At 48.3% G+C, this 15,264-nt stretch overlaps 1 protein-coding gene across 1 annotated transcript in view; it reads right to left on the bottom strand.

Annotated features, from left to right (window-relative positions):
- LOC139274919 (retinal guanylyl cyclase 2-like) overlaps nt 1-15,264 on the bottom strand; it is an 81,050-nt gene that overhangs the window by 29,534 nt on the left and 36,252 nt on the right. Inside the window, exons 4-9 of the mRNA XM_070891655.1 lie at nt 12,335-12,419; nt 10,145-10,241; nt 8,340-8,471; nt 6,891-6,971; nt 5,789-5,965; nt 1,219-1,375 (exon numbers count right to left, since the gene is read on the bottom strand). Of these exons, the coding sequence (XP_070747756.1) occupies nt 1,219-1,375; nt 5,789-5,965; nt 6,891-6,971; nt 8,340-8,471; nt 10,145-10,241; nt 12,335-12,419 (729 nt within the window). The remainder of the gene's footprint in view (nt 1-1,218; nt 1,376-5,788; nt 5,966-6,890; nt 6,972-8,339; nt 8,472-10,144; nt 10,242-12,334; nt 12,420-15,264) is intronic.

Below are 15,264 nucleotides of genomic sequence, written 5' to 3'. Positions count from 1 at the left end.
TGGACCAGTCTGGAGTGGGGCTTGAACCCACGACCTGCTGATTCAGAGGCGAGAGTGCTACCCACTGGGGCAAGGCCGACACCCTTTGCGACATCGAGGCTCCTGATGAGGAGAATGACCAATCAGATGGAAGTGCTGGATGGCGTGGAACTGCACCCTCACCCGATTGGCCCAACTGTACAAAGACCTCTAGGTGATTTTCCGGTGATGCGCGCCTCCGTTTTCGACCTGGAGGAGCGGTAATGGCAGCGGTGAACTCTTCCGGGCGGTTGGTCAGCTTCCAGCGCCCCGCGGGGGGGCCGGTTTTGCGGGGGCGCAGAGCCCGGAAGAGTTGCGCCGGTGTGCAACGTCCCCGGTTGCGACAACCACTGCATTTTTTGACTCCCACCTGACCCGTAGCGCCCCGCAGCGCCCCCTGCTGTTACCGCCTGTTTCCACTGATGGGGGAGACTAGAACTAGGGGGCATAATCTTCGAATAAGGGCCGCCCATTTAAAACTGAGATGAGGAGGAATTTCTTCTCTCAGAGGGTTGTAAATCTGTGAAATTCGCTGCCTCAGAGAGCTGTGGAAGCTGGGACATTGAATAAATTTAAGACAGAGATAGACAGTTTCTTAACCGATAAGGGAATAAGGGGTTATGGGGAGCGGGCAGGGAAGTGGAGCTGAGTCCATGATTGGATCAGCCATGATCGTATTAAATGGCGGAGCAGGCTCGAGGGGCCGTATGGCCGACTCCCGCTCCTATTTCTTATGTTCTTATGTGAAAATGGGCGGTCCGACCTATACTGGCCGCAGTGAGGTAAATAATGTCCACCTCAGGTAAGTGCGATTGTCTTTTCTTTTAATCTATTTTGCGATTTATGTTGTGGTGGCGTGGGCAACATATTGGGAATGTTTTTGTTGGGTTTTATTCAGGTTTTTCTTTTCTCCCGAGGCCTCTCACGGAGCGCTCAGAGGCCGGCTGCTTCGCTCGGGATTTTCCCATGCTCAGCCAGCCGAGCACCCCGAGAGAGAGGTGTGTGCAACGCCACCCTTAGCGCTCCGCCCCACACTCAGGGCCCAGCGGCCCAATTTTGCTGACTGAGGCGCAAACTGTTCCCGGGCGCCAAGTTTTACCGGCCCGCCGCCGTTACCGTCCCGAAATCGGCAAGGCCAAAAAATCCAGCCGCTAGTGAAGAACTGACGCTAAACACGGCCCCACTTGTCGCTGGGTTCACCTTCTGGTAGTGGCTTCTCCCGAGGGATCTTTTGCGTTTCTAACAGCTCGATGTATCCATAGTCGCAGATCTTCAGCACGAACCGCCCATCCACCACGCAGTTACGGGACTTCAGGCGTCCGTGGGGGAAGTCACGATGGTGAAGATACTTCATACCCTGCCAGTTAAAAAGGGAGAGAGTGTGAGGTCACACATTCTGGTCCAGTCAAACAACAACGACCATTTTCTCTTACGCATCCCCTGTTTTCACTGCTCCACCATTGGCGGCCGTGCCTTTAGCCTCTGAAGCCCTAAGCTCTGGAATTCCCTCCCAGAAATTCTACGCCTACCTCTCCACATAGAAACATAGAAACATAGAAATTAGGTGCAGGAGCAGGCCATTCGGCCCTTCGAGCCTGCACCACCATTCAATAAGATCATGGCTGATCATGCAACTTCAGTACCCCATTCCTGCTTTCTCTCCATACCCCTTGATCCCTTTGGCCGTAAGGGCCACATCTAACTCCCTCTTGAATATATCTTTTGACTCCACCTTTAAGACCCGTCTTAAAACCCACCAATCTGACCAAGCTTTTGATCACCTGTCCAAACATCTCCTTCTGTGGCTCAGAGTCAAATTTTGTCCGATGACGCTGCCGTGAAGCACCTTGGGATGTTTTACTACTTTAAAGACGTGGTTATAAATGCAAGTTGTTGCTGCTCAAGTACCAAGACGAGATTCAGCATTGCCTCCAGTGCGCCAGTGCAGCCTTCGGCCGCCTGAGTAAAAGTGTGTTCGAATACCAGGCCCTCAAATCTGCCACCAAGCTCATGGTCTACAGGGCTGTAGTAATACCCGCCCTCCTGTATGGCTCAGAGACCTGGACCATGTACAGTAGACCCCTCAAGTCGCTGGAGAAATACCACCAACGATATCTCCGCAAGATCCTACAAATCCCCTGGGAGGACAGACGCACCGACATTCGCGTCCTTGATCAGGCCAACATCCCCAGCATTGAAGCACTGACCACACTCGACCAGCTCCGTTGGGCGGGCCACATCGTTCGTATGCCAGACACGAAACTCCAAAAGCAAGCGCTCTACTCAGAACACCGTCACGGCAAACGAGCCAAAGGTGGGCAGAGGAAACGTTACAAGGACACCCTCAAAGCCTCCCTGATAAAGTGCGACATCCCCACCAACACCTGGGAGTCCCTGGCCAAAGACCGCCCCAAGTGGAGGAAGAGCATCCGAGAGGGCGCTGAGCACCTCGAATCTCAACGCCGAGAGCATGCAGAAACCAAGCGCAGGCAGCGGAAGGAGCGTGCGGCAAACCAGACTCCCCAGCCACCCTTTCCTCCAACCACTGTCTGTCCCACCTGTGACAGGGACTGTGGTTCTCATATTGGACTGTTCAGTCACCTAAGGACTCATTTTTAGAGTGGAAGCAAGTCTTCCTCGATTCTGAGGGACTGCCTGTGATGATGATGATGATGATTAATGTGGCAAAACATCCCAAGGCACTCCGCAGGAGATCTCAGTGGAGACGATCGTTGATTTCAAAGGGACATTGGATAGACACTTGAGGGAAATAAACTTGCAGGGCTACGGGGATAGAGCGGGGCAATGGGACTGACTGGATTGCTCTACAGAGAGCCGGCATGGACTCGATGGGCCGAATGGCCTCCGTCTGTGCTGTAAGCACTCAATGGGGTCGATTTCCATCAAGGCCTCCGCCTGCCCAAGTGCCGCCGATGGCCGCCGATGTACCGGACGGTACTGTGGGCGGGATATTCATGGCCGAGGTCCCTCGAAGGCCGGCGGGCGGCAAATGGACGACGTACGCCGCCAATCTGGGAGGCAGCGAGCGGGAGGACTCATTCTCGGCGGCGGAGGCGCTTGCTGCCCGAGTGCCGCCACGGATGGAGTCATCCCACGGAGGGTCGAAGAGCTGCAAATAAAAACCACAAATAAAAAAATACTAAAGCTCTCCGAAGACCCCTTCAGGGGACCCCGTGCAGGTAAGTCGCTGTGGAAATTTTTTTTTTTTTTTTTTTTAAAAACATGCTCACTTACCTTTTCTTCAGGATCTTCAGACTGACCGTCGGGGACAGACCTGCCTCCAGCCAGCGGCCCACCCCCGTCCTCCCGCCGGCTCCCGCCCGGAGGAATCTGGGAGCTCGGCGGGCGGGAGCTCAGTGTGCGTCTCTCGGCCGCCCGCTGACGTCAGCGGTACGCTTCCCGGCGGCTCTCCCCTCCCGCCAGGCCGCCCCGAAAGTGGCACTGGGCGGATCTGCAGGAGGAATGTCTACGGCAGCAGGCAGTGAGGTGATGAAAATCGGCCCCTGTGACTCCGACATCTCAAACTGCCTCCGCTCTCTACACGAGCATCTAATCCTCCATTGACCGTGTGCCACAATAGCCTTCCCTGGGTGACTTCAACAGCACAAAGACAATTTTTCGCTGATTAATTTTCTTTTCATCAGTATTGTTAAAAAATACATAAAGGAAAGATTAATGGATGTTTGATTACAGTAGTGTAGCAGCTATGTTTCTGAACTAGTAATCCAGCAGCTCGTGACTTTTAACCCCACCATCGCAGTTTTGAGAAATTAAATTCATCTTTTTCTTTCAATCTAGAAATAAAAATCTGCTATCAGTAAAAGTGACCATGAAAAAAAGAACGAGAAACTTGCATTTCTATAGCACCTTTCACAACCTCAGGATGTCCCAAAGCGCTTTACAGCCAATGAAGTACTTTTTGAAGTGTAGTCACTGTTATGATGCAGCAAACAAGGCAGCCAATTTGCGCACAGCAAGCTCCCATAATGTGATAATGACCAGATAATCTGTTTTTGTTATGTTGATTGAGGGATAAATATTGGACACTGGGGATAACTCCCCTCCTTTTCTTCAAAACAGTGCCGTGGGATCTTTTAAGTCCACCCGAGGGAGCAGACGGGGCCCCAGTTTAACGTCTCATGTAAAAGACGGCATCTCCGACAGCGCAGCGCTCCCTCAGCACTGCGCTGGAGTGTCATCCCAGATATTGTGGGACTTGAACCCACGACCTTCTGATTCTGAGGTGAGCATGCTCCTCTCTGAGCCACAGTTGACACCCATGATGAAGCTGTCGGATTGCTGTGAAAACCCATTTGGTTCACTGATGTCCTTCAGGGAATGAAGTCTGCCCGCCTTACCCAGTCTGGGCCTACACGTGACGCCAGTTCCTCACCAACATTTATCCCAATCTCACGTTGCACCGCCGTTGGAATGTTGGGTAGCTCATGGGACTTTCAGAGTCACATGTCACAGGCCTATCGTGAGGGCTGTTTATTGTGTGGCCAAGCTTTTTAGAAGCTAACAGGCTAACTTTATCTAATTTTCTAGATTCTCATGTATGATTTCCACCCCACCCCCACCCCATTTTATTTTCTCTTTTCCTATCTGGTTCGAGGTCCTCCCATTACTAAATGGTCAGGCTAGAAATTTCCCCCAAATATTTTTAAACAAGCTCTTGAAGACCAGGCCTATCCACCCATCAACCCTGCTCCATCACCACTCTGTAATGTATGCACGTGTGAGTATGCTTACAGGTTTGTAGAGCTGTTGTTGAATCTGGAAGAGTCCCTGTTCCATGTTTTTATTGAATGTGTGAGGTTGCAGCCCCTGTTCCATTATTTGAAGGGGCTGCTCCTCAAATTCTGGTTGCACTTCAGGCCCACACTCCTGATCTTTGGGCACCCTGTGTGGAGGGGAGTGAGCAGGTCGGAGGGCCTCCTCGTAGGACTGCTCCTGGGCACGGCCAAGGGGGCCATCAGCCGATCCAGGCAGCGGGTGGTCGAGGGGGTCGTTCAGCCCGACTGCCTGCCTCTCTTCCGCGGTTACATCCGAGCCAGGGTGTCCCTGGAGATGGAGCACGCGGTGCCCACTGGTACGCTCGCGGCCTTCCGCGAGAGGTGGGCGCCAGAGGAACTGAAATGCAGCATCACCCCCGGCAACCAAATTTTAATTTGACTGTTTAATGTCTAAAGTTTAATTTGTTAATTTGTCGGTACTAGTGCCCCTTTAATAAGGGGGAGCTCAGCTTTACAGTTTTATTAAAATAGTTGTAGAGCTGTTGCATTTTGAGTGGCTTAGCCAGTCACATGATGTTCACAAGACTCAATAAAACCCCAGTCCGATGGGTCTAGGTCATCCACAATGAGGTATGCAGTTGTGAGCTGAGTGGATGAACTGATAATGTGTAGTGTGACTGTTAAATCTTTGTTAATAACTAGTTCCTAATAGCAACGTGTTGCTATGAATTCTTAAGCTCATCATCATAGGCAGTCCCTCAGAATGGAGGAAGACTTGCTTCCACTCTTAACATAGGTGGCTGAACAGTCCAATACGAGAGCCACAGTCCCTGTCACAGGTGGGACAGTTAGTCGTTGAGGGTAAGGGTGAGTGGGACTGGTTTGCCGCACGCTCTTTCCACTGCCTGCCAAAGAACCCATGAAGCAAATACATTACATCCTCCCATGTGTGACAATTCCCCGATGGATGCCACCCCCACCAATCCCCAGCAGCACGGATCCAGAGGCAGCACCTTGATTAAATCCAGCAGGAGGGAGGACTTGAACATCCAGTCAAGCTTCATATCGTCGTTCCTGAGGAGATCGTGAAGACTCCCTCGGGAGCAGTGCTCTGTCGCGATGGCCAGCACTCCGCAGTCACACAGGAAGCCCAGAAACGGGTTCACATTCTCGTTGCGCAGGTCTCTCATCTTCAACAAGGGGAAGAAAAACAACATGTGTTACAAATAAATAGAAGTCTCCTGGAACTAGGACAAATTACTGCTCCAAAAAAACAATACGAGAGCGAATACATCAGAGAAAGACTTGCATTTCTATAGTGCCTTTTCATGACCTCAGGATGTCTCAAAATGCTTGAACAATGAATTTATAGGCTATGCACCCCTTGTGTACACTTACAGATGTATGAAACAGCTATGTACAACCCTATGTACACAGCTGTGGCTCAGTGGATAACTCTCTTGCCTCTGAGTCAGAAGGTTATGGGTTCAAATTCCAGATACATGAGCATAAAAAATAAATCTAGGCTGACATTGCAGTGCTGACTGGGCTGACTCTCCCAGTGTCTTTCAGAAGAGATTTTAAACTGAGGTTCAGAATAAAATACTTTTGAAGTGTAGTCACTGTTGTAAAATAAGAAACATGGCAGCCAATTTCCGCACAGCAAGCTCCCACAAACAGCAATGTGATAATGGCCAGATCATCTGTTTTTGTGATGTTGATTGCGGGATAAATATTGGCCAGGACACCTGGGGATAACATCCCTGCTCTTCTTCAAAATAGTGGCCGTGGGATCTTTTACGTCCACCTGAGAGAGCAGACGGGAGCAGTTGAAAGCACGGTGGAGCGATGGAATAGTGCTTGGGGGGGGGGGGGGGGTGCGGGAGGCAGAACGAGATAGGCAAGAGGCCAGAATTGGTGGAACTCAAGAGTTCTTGGAGGGTTGTAGGGATGGAGGAGATTAAAGAGTTGGGAGGGGGAATAGGCCATGGAGGGATTTGAAAACTAGGATGAGAATGTTAACATTTCTGTGTAAGCCTATATACGTGAATGTGTGTCCCCGGGTAAGGCTGTTTATGGAGACGTGGATACGTGTCCGTGTGTCCATGCATTTACCTTTCTCAGTATGTTGGTTGTAGCTTGCTGTACGTCACGGACATTTTTGGACTCAAATTTCTTTAGCCAGACCCAGTCCCCCTGTTAAAAGAAGAAACATATTATTTCACACAGTGCAAAAGCTTTCTCGGAGTATAATTGAAACTAGAATAACCTCCATTGTGTCTGAGAAATTTCAACGGGATGAAACTGACAGAGAACTAGCAATCTTATAGTCTCAATGCTAAACTCAACCAACCAATGAGCAGTAATTTTATAGTCTTAATGCTAAACTCAACCAACCAATGAGCAGTAATCTTATAGTCTCAATACTAAACTCAACCAACCAATGAGCAGTAATCTTATAGACTGCACACTAAACTCAACCAACCAATGAGCAGTAATCTTATAGACTGAACACTAAACTCAACCAACCAATGAACAGTAATCTTAGTAAATTCAATGCTAAACACATCCAACCAATGAGCAGCAATCAACAAAGCCTTAGGGTGTTAATCTACAAAGTCAACCCAGCAGAATAAGTTAGTGGAGGTTGAGTATTGAGCTTTACAGTGCTGAGGTCAGACTGCACCTTGGACACTGCGTCCAGTTCTGGTCAGCAAGAAACAAGAGAGATATTCGGCTACTGAAGGCAGTGCAGTGCAGTGCAGTGCAGTGCAGAGCTGAGCCGAGCCGAGCCGAGCCAGAAGATGGATCCCAGAGGTCTGAGTCATGAGAAAGACTGGTGCTTTGGAAGGAAGAGAGGTAGGTCTAGACTTTGTGCGATAGTGTAAAACGGGTGCTGGTGAATCGGCAGCCCATTTTACATCTCGCCATCGACTTCAGTGCAAATAAAAATGGGTAGAGGTATAAATCGGGCTGCTAATGTCCATCTTACACAATCGCATAAAGTCAAAAAGTACCCGGAGGTGACAGAGGTGATCTCAGGCAGGTAGGCAAGATTAATAATGCCAAAGGAAAAGTTAACGCAGAATACCACTTACACTTGAATCGGCAAGTCTAACATGTTCTGGCATATTTAGTGGGTCATCACCATCATAGGCAGTCCCTCGGAATTGAGGAAGACTTGCTTCCACTCTGAAAATGAGTCCTTAGGAGTGGGTATCTATCATGTAAGTACCACAACTTCACACCCTTCTATGTATTTGAATGCGGAGTCTCTCGGCGAGATGCTGTTATAGCGACGCTTGCAGAGGAGCAGGACAACTCGAAGAGTAAATTCCTGATATCCGCGTTTAGCTGCGCATGTGCGGACACCGGAAGTTGCTGTCCGATTTACTCCTTAGTAACAATGAGCGCTGATAGCCTCATCGTTATTCTTACCGCAACATCCGAGCTAATATCACTTCTTCACTTGTCACCCGTGACTTGTTTTACAGTGAAGTGATTGTCCCTCAATGACGCTGTAGACCTCATTTAACCAACTCCTTGAGAGCAGAAGGGTTTTACCTCGAATATCGCAATGTTTGAATTCTCGTGGGTTATCGTGAGACTTTTGCCCGACAGCGACGGCCCCAGGGACTTGAGACTTTTCCGCTCAGATACACTTAGTCCGTCGCTCAAATCGTCCAGATTTATTTTCTAGATTCAGAAGGGAAGAAAACATGATTAAAATTAAAATCATTCTCAGGATCGCTGGCAAGGCCGGCATTTATTGCCCGTCCCTAATTGCCCCTTGAGAAGGTGGTGGTGAGTCGCCTTCTTGAACTGCTGCAGTCCGTGTGGTGAAGGGGCTCCCACACAGTACTGTCCTGGAGGGCATTCCAGGATTTTGACCCAGCGGTGATGAAGGAACGGCCGGTACATATCCATGTCGGGATGGTGTGTGACTCGCAGCGGTGTCCCTGGTCATTGAATACATTTAGGACTGAGATAGACAGTTTCTTAACCAATAAGGGGTTATGGGGAGCAGAGAGGGAAGTGGACCTGAGTCCATGATCGGATCAGCCATGATCGTATTAAATGGCGGAGCGGGCTCAAGGGGCCGTATGGCCTACAACTGCTCCTATTTCTTATGTTCTTATGTTCTATGTCCCGGAGATTAATCTTTAAGTTCTGGAGAGCCCTGGTCAATCCTGGAGGGTTGGCAAGTGGCAACCATACTCTGTTCTTGTGCACCGCCCGATTAGGGAATTTAGTCGGCCCCACAAGCTCTGCCTGTGTGGATCTCGGAGTAGGTTAGGACCAGGATGGCTTTCTCTCTGTGTCAGGCCAAACAAAATCCAAACTAAAACCCCTGGAAAAGTCTCTCATTTCATCACAAACAACCTCCTTGTGTACACAGTCTGATCTTCCTGCCCTAGCAACAGGCCTGTGTTTTAAAAAAAAACTATCTTAATGAAGTTGATGAAGTTTCACCGCAATTATGCAGATTCAAAACATGACACACAATTCTGCGTAGCTAGTGATTGCAAAGAAAATGCTGATACATTCAAACACTAGAGTGCTTAATTAACATGTTCAAATTTATGTAAACTGCAAAAAAAAGCAATATTTTCACATCCCTTTATGACGTTAAACAACAGGATGTCACATGAGGCCTGCTCCACCATTCAATCAGATCATGGCTGATCTTTGCCCTCAACTCCATTTTCCCGTCCGATCCCCATATCCCTTGATTCCCCCAGAGTCCAAAAATCTATCGATCTCAGCCTTGAGTATACTCAACGATTCAGCCCTCTGGGGTAGAGAATTCCAAAGATTCACCACCCTCTGAGTGAAGGAATTCCTCCTCATCCCTGTCCTAAATGGCCGACCCTTATCCTGAGATGGTGACCCCTAGACACTCCAACCTGGGGGAAACAACCTCTCAGCATCTACCCTGTCAATCCCCTTCAGAATCTTACACGTTTCAATGAGATCACCTCTCATTCTTCTAAACTCCAGAGAGTATCGGCCCAATCTACTCAATCTCTCTTGTGACAAGCCTCTCATCCTAGGAATCAATCGAGTGAACCTTCGCTGCACCGTCTCTAAGGCAAGTATATCTTTCCTCAGATAAGGAGACCAAAACAGCGCACAGAACTCCAGGCGTGGTCTCATTAAAGCTCTGTACAATTGTAGCAAGATTTCCTTACTCTTGTATTCCAACCCCCTTACAATAAAGGACAACATGACATTTACCTTCCTTATTACTTGTTGTACCTGCCGAATGGCCTGTTTCTGTGCTGTACATTCTATGTAATTCCCTGTATAAAAGACTTTACTTTCTTTCCTGCACTGCGAACGATTTAGAGCCAGAGCAACACACCAACCTTCTTGCTTTGCTGGGGGTTGATGAAGGTCAGGTCTTCGAGGGTCATTATGATCTTGTTCGGCCCTTTCACCATCTGTATCTGCTGGATCCGCCGCCTAAAACAACAACAGTCTCAGTCTGTGCGGCTGGAAACCTTGCACTCAAGTGTAAGCTGTAACGTATGCACCTGCGAGGATGCTCAAGGGCTTGTAGAGCTGATGGGGAGGGTGTGGGGCAGGGGGGCGAGGGGTGTTCGCTCAGCCCGACTGCCTGTCTCTCTTCCACAGCTACATCCGGGCCAGGGTGTCCCTGGAGATGGAGCACGCGGTGTCCACCGGTACGCTCGCGGCCTTCTGCGAGAGGTGGGTGCCGGGGGGGACTGGAGTGCATCATCACCCCCGGCAACCAAATTTAAATTTGATTTTATATGTTTTAAAGTTTAATTTGTTTTATTGCCGGGTTTTAGTGTCCCCCTCCCCTTTTATAGGGGGCACTTGTATAATGTATGGTTTTAGTGCCCCCCAAAAAAAATACAAAAAAGCCACAAAAAATACAACAAAAAAAAACAAAAACGGCCTTGATAAGTGTTTGGAGTGTCCTCCAGATCAGGGGTTACTTGATTTAACTGTTCATTTTGTTTTCTACAAAAGAGTTGGGGAGGGTGTGGGGCAGGGGGGCGAGGGGCGTTCGTTCAGCCCGACTGCCTGCCCCTCTTCCACGGTTACATCCGGGGCCAGGGTTTCCCTGGAGATGGAGCACACGGTGTCCATCGGTACGCTCGCGGCCTTCCGTGAGAGGTGGGCACCGGAGGGACTGGAGTGCATCATCACCCCCGGCAACCAAATTTTAATTTGATTTTATGTCTAAATGTTAATTTGTTTAATTTGCTGGCTTTAGTGCCTTCCCTCGCTTTTAGCCAGGGGGCACTTGTATAATTTGTGTTTTAGTGCTCTCAAAAAAAAAAAAAAACAAGGGGGCACTTGAAAAGTTTTTTTGGAGTGTGCTCTTGATTATTGTCTTCAACTAAAATAGTTGTAGAGCTGTTGTGGGCGTGGCCTATTCACTTGGAGCTGTGAGCTGTGGAGAGAGAGAAGCTGCTGCAACTACTCCTGCAGCCTGCAAACCTGAGACCTCCGGAGGAGGAGGAGGAAGGGGCCTACTGCTTCAACACCTTGAGGGAGAGGAGAAGAGCACTACAACTCTGCTGCCAGAGAGTTGGAGAGAGGGGAAAAGAACACAAAATAACAACCTGTAGAGGTGTTGTGGAGGTGTTTGTTCAGCCCGACTGCCTGCCTGCCTCTCTTCCACGGCTACATTCTAGCCAGGGTTTCCCTGGAAATGGAGCACACGGTGTCCACCGGTACGCTCACGGTATTCCGCAAGAGGTGGGCGCCGGAGGGACTGGAGTGCACCATCACCCCCCCCCCCCCGGCAACCAACTTTTAATTTGAAAGGTCATTTGTTTAATCTGTTGGTTTTAGTGCCCCTTTAATAAGGGGGCTCTTGATTTATTGTTTTTACCAAAATAGTTGTAGAACTGTTGGGGGAGGCTCGTTCGGCCCGACTGCCTGCCTCTCTTCTGCGGTTAAGTCCGAGCCAGGGTGTCGCTGGAGATGGAGCGCGCGGTGTCCACCAGTACGCTCGCAGCCTTTCGCGAGAGGTGAGCGCCGGAGGGACTGGAGTGCATCATCACCCCCAGGAACAGAATTTGAACTTAATTTGGCAAAGTTCCCAGTTTATTTGGAAATTTGTGGGTTCTGGTGCCATTACCAAAAGGGGGCAATTGAATTAAAGTTATATATTAAATAGTTGTAGAGCTGTTGCATTTTGAATGGCGTAGCCAGTCACGTGACGTTCTCAAGACTCAATAAAACCCCAGTCAGTTGGGTCTAGGTATGCAGTTGTGAGCCTAGTGGATGAACTGGTAATGTGTAGTGTGAAGTGTGATTGGTGACCCTAACCCTAACTTTAACCGGTAATGTGTTGTGTGATTATTAAACCTTTGTTGATAAACCAAATAGTTCTCAATAGCAATGTGTTGTTATGAATTCTAAAGCAAAGAACCCATGAAGCAAGTACATTACACAAGCCTAGGTCTCTGCAGTAGGGGGAGTGCTTGAACCCATTGCTTTCTGACTCCGAGGCAAGAGGGTTAGCAAATCAGCCAAGCTAACGATTGTTACAAATAATTTTTTTAAATATATCATACCTGATGAAGTAGGTAATACCAAGTCCACACATTGCAAGAGCAAGGATTAACCCAAAAACCAATATGACAACTGTTAACTCAACACCTGGAGAAAGAGGAGAGACAGTATGCAGTGACAATTAATGCACAGGTAATTAATTCCAAGCTAGAGCCACTGAGTTCACCAAATACTTTCAGTCAGGGCATGGGCTGTCGCCCATCATTTGTTCCACTGACTCTTAGCGTTTCCACGGTCACAATGAGCAATGAGTCTTGCTGTGCTCGCCGACCGACATTGGCTTCCAGTTAAGCAATGCCTCGATTTTAAAATTCTCATCCTTATTTAAAAATCCCTCCATGGCCTCGCCCCCTCGCTATCTCTATGACCTCCTCCAGCCCCAAAACCCACTAAGATGTCTGCGCTCCTCCGAGTATGGCCTTTTGAGCATCCCTGATTACAATCGCTCAACCATTGGTGGGCGTGCCTTCAGCTGCTGGGCCCTAACTCTGGAATTCCCTCCCTAAACCTCTCTGCCTCTCTACCTCTCTCTTCTCCTTCAAAACACTCCTAAAAACCTTCATCTTTGACCAAGCCTGTCCTAGTATCTTCTTCTGTGGCTGGGTATCAAATGTTGTTTTATTGCGCGCTTATTAAGCGCTTTGATATATTTTACTAAATTAAAGGCGCTATATAAATACAAGTTGTTGTTGTTTATCTTGTCTCATTTATAAATGTCAACAAAATGGATCTCTTCATTTTTCGATGAGGACAAACCAAGGTTCATTGTGTAGGACACCATTAAGGGTGAAAAGAGAAGATGAGATAAATCAGGCATTTATATAGCGCCTTTTACTACCTCAGGACGTCCCAAAGCGCTTTACAGCGAATGAAGTACTTTTGGAGTGTAGTCACTGTTGTAATGTAGGAAACGCGACAGCCATTTTGCACACAGCAAGCTCCCACAAACAGCAATGTGATAATGACCAGATCATCTGTTTTTATGTTATGTTGATTGAGGGATAAATATTGGCCAGGACACCGGCGATAACTCCCCTGCTCTTCTTCCAAATAGTGCCGTGGGATTTTTTTACATCCACCTGAGAGAGCAGACGACATCTCATCCGAAAGACGGCACCTCCGACAATGCAGCATTCATTCAGCACTGCACTGGGGGCGTCAGCCTAGATTTTGTGCTCCAGTCATTGGAGTGGGGTCTTGAACCCACAACCTTCTGACTCAGAGGCAATGATCAGGTGGCATCAAACTTGGCTGCTGAAAGTTTGAAAGACTGAGAGAAGTAATAGAATCATAGAAATTTACAGCACAAAAGGAGACCATTTCAGCCCATCATGTCTGCGCTGGCCAACAAAGAGTTATCCAGCCTAATCCCACTTTTCAGCTCTTGGTCCATAGCCTTGTAGGCTACGGCACTTCAAGTGCACATTTAAGTACTTTTAGAGGCGGAAACTCTCTCCACATTTATCACCCTTTCAGGCAATGAGTTCCAGACCCTCCCCCCCCCTCCACCCTCTGGATGAAAGCATTTCCCCTCCAATCCCCTCTAAACCTCCTACCAATTACTTTAAATCTATGCTCCCTGGTTATTGACCTCTCTGCTAAAGGAAATAGGTCCTTCCTATCCACTCTATCTCGGCCCCTCAATTAAATCTCCCCTCAGCCTCCTCTGTTCCAAAGAAAACAAACCCAGCCTATCCAAACTGTCCTCATAGCTAAAATTCTCCAGTCCAGGTAACATCCTCGTAAATCTCCTCTATATCCTCTCCAGTGCAATCACTTCTTTCCTGTAAGGTGGTGACCAGAACTGCACGCAGTAATCTAGCTGTGGCCTATCTAGTGTTGTATACAGGTCAAGCATAACCTACCTGCTCTTGTGTTTTTGTAAAGTGTTCCATAACTTTAAGAAGCTGGGAATGTTTGAGTCAGCACAATGAAGGGTGAGGATATGGGAAGAAAGGTGGTGTATGGCATTGTATATCTGGTCTTCCTGAGTCTAGGACCCAATGGACTGAGCTACTCAATGCATGATAAACAGGTGTCATGAACAGAAGCCTGCTTTATACAACTTGTGATAGATCAGCCATAATCTTATTGAATGGCGGAGCAGGCTCGAGGGGTCAAATGGCCGACTCCTGCTCCGATTTCTTATGTTCTTGTGTCCTTATGTCTGCTGCAGCATAAGACATGAGCACCTCTGCCATAATTTATTCTCAGCTTTACTGGTCTTATCCACAAATTCTCAACAATAAAATACAAGTTAGGCCACAGCTATAGTACTGCGTACAGTTCTGGTCACCACATTACAGGGAAGATGTGATCGCACTAGAGAGACTTATCGCATGCCTTCTGGAAATCCAAATACACCACATCCACTGGTTCCCCCTTATCCACCCTGCTCGTTATATCCTCAAGAATGAGGCCATTTGGCCCATCGCATCCATGCCGCCCGACAAGAGCCATCTCGCCTAATCCCACTTTCCAGCTCTGGATTTGTAGCCCTGTAGGTTACGGCACTTCACGTGCATATCCAAGTAAACCTGAGAATAAATTATGGCAGAGGTGCTCATGTCTTATGCTGCAGCAGACATAAGGACATGGGAACATAAGAAATAGGAGCAGGAGTCGGCCATTTGACCCCTCGAGCCTGCTCCGCCATTCAATAAGATTATGGCTGATCTATCACAAGTTGTATAAAGCAGGCTCCTGTTCATGACACCTGTTTATGCTGACTCAAACGTTCCCAGCTTCTTAAAATTATGAAACACTTTACAAAAATACAAGAACAGGTAGGTTATGCTTGACCTGTATACAACATTAGTTAGGCCACAGCTAGAGTACTGCGTGCAATTCTGGTCACCACATTACAGGAAAGATGTGATTGCACTGGAGAGACTACAGAGGAGATTTAGGATGATGTTGACTGGACTGGAGA

Source organism: Pristiophorus japonicus, chromosome 10 (genome assembly GCF_044704955.1).
Source record: "Pristiophorus japonicus isolate sPriJap1 chromosome 10, sPriJap1.hap1, whole genome shotgun sequence".
Taxonomy (NCBI): Eukaryota; Metazoa; Chordata; class Chondrichthyes; family Pristiophoridae; genus Pristiophorus; species Pristiophorus japonicus.
The sequence above is the reverse complement of the archived record's forward strand: the minus strand, read 5'-3'. Positions and strand labels throughout refer to the sequence as shown.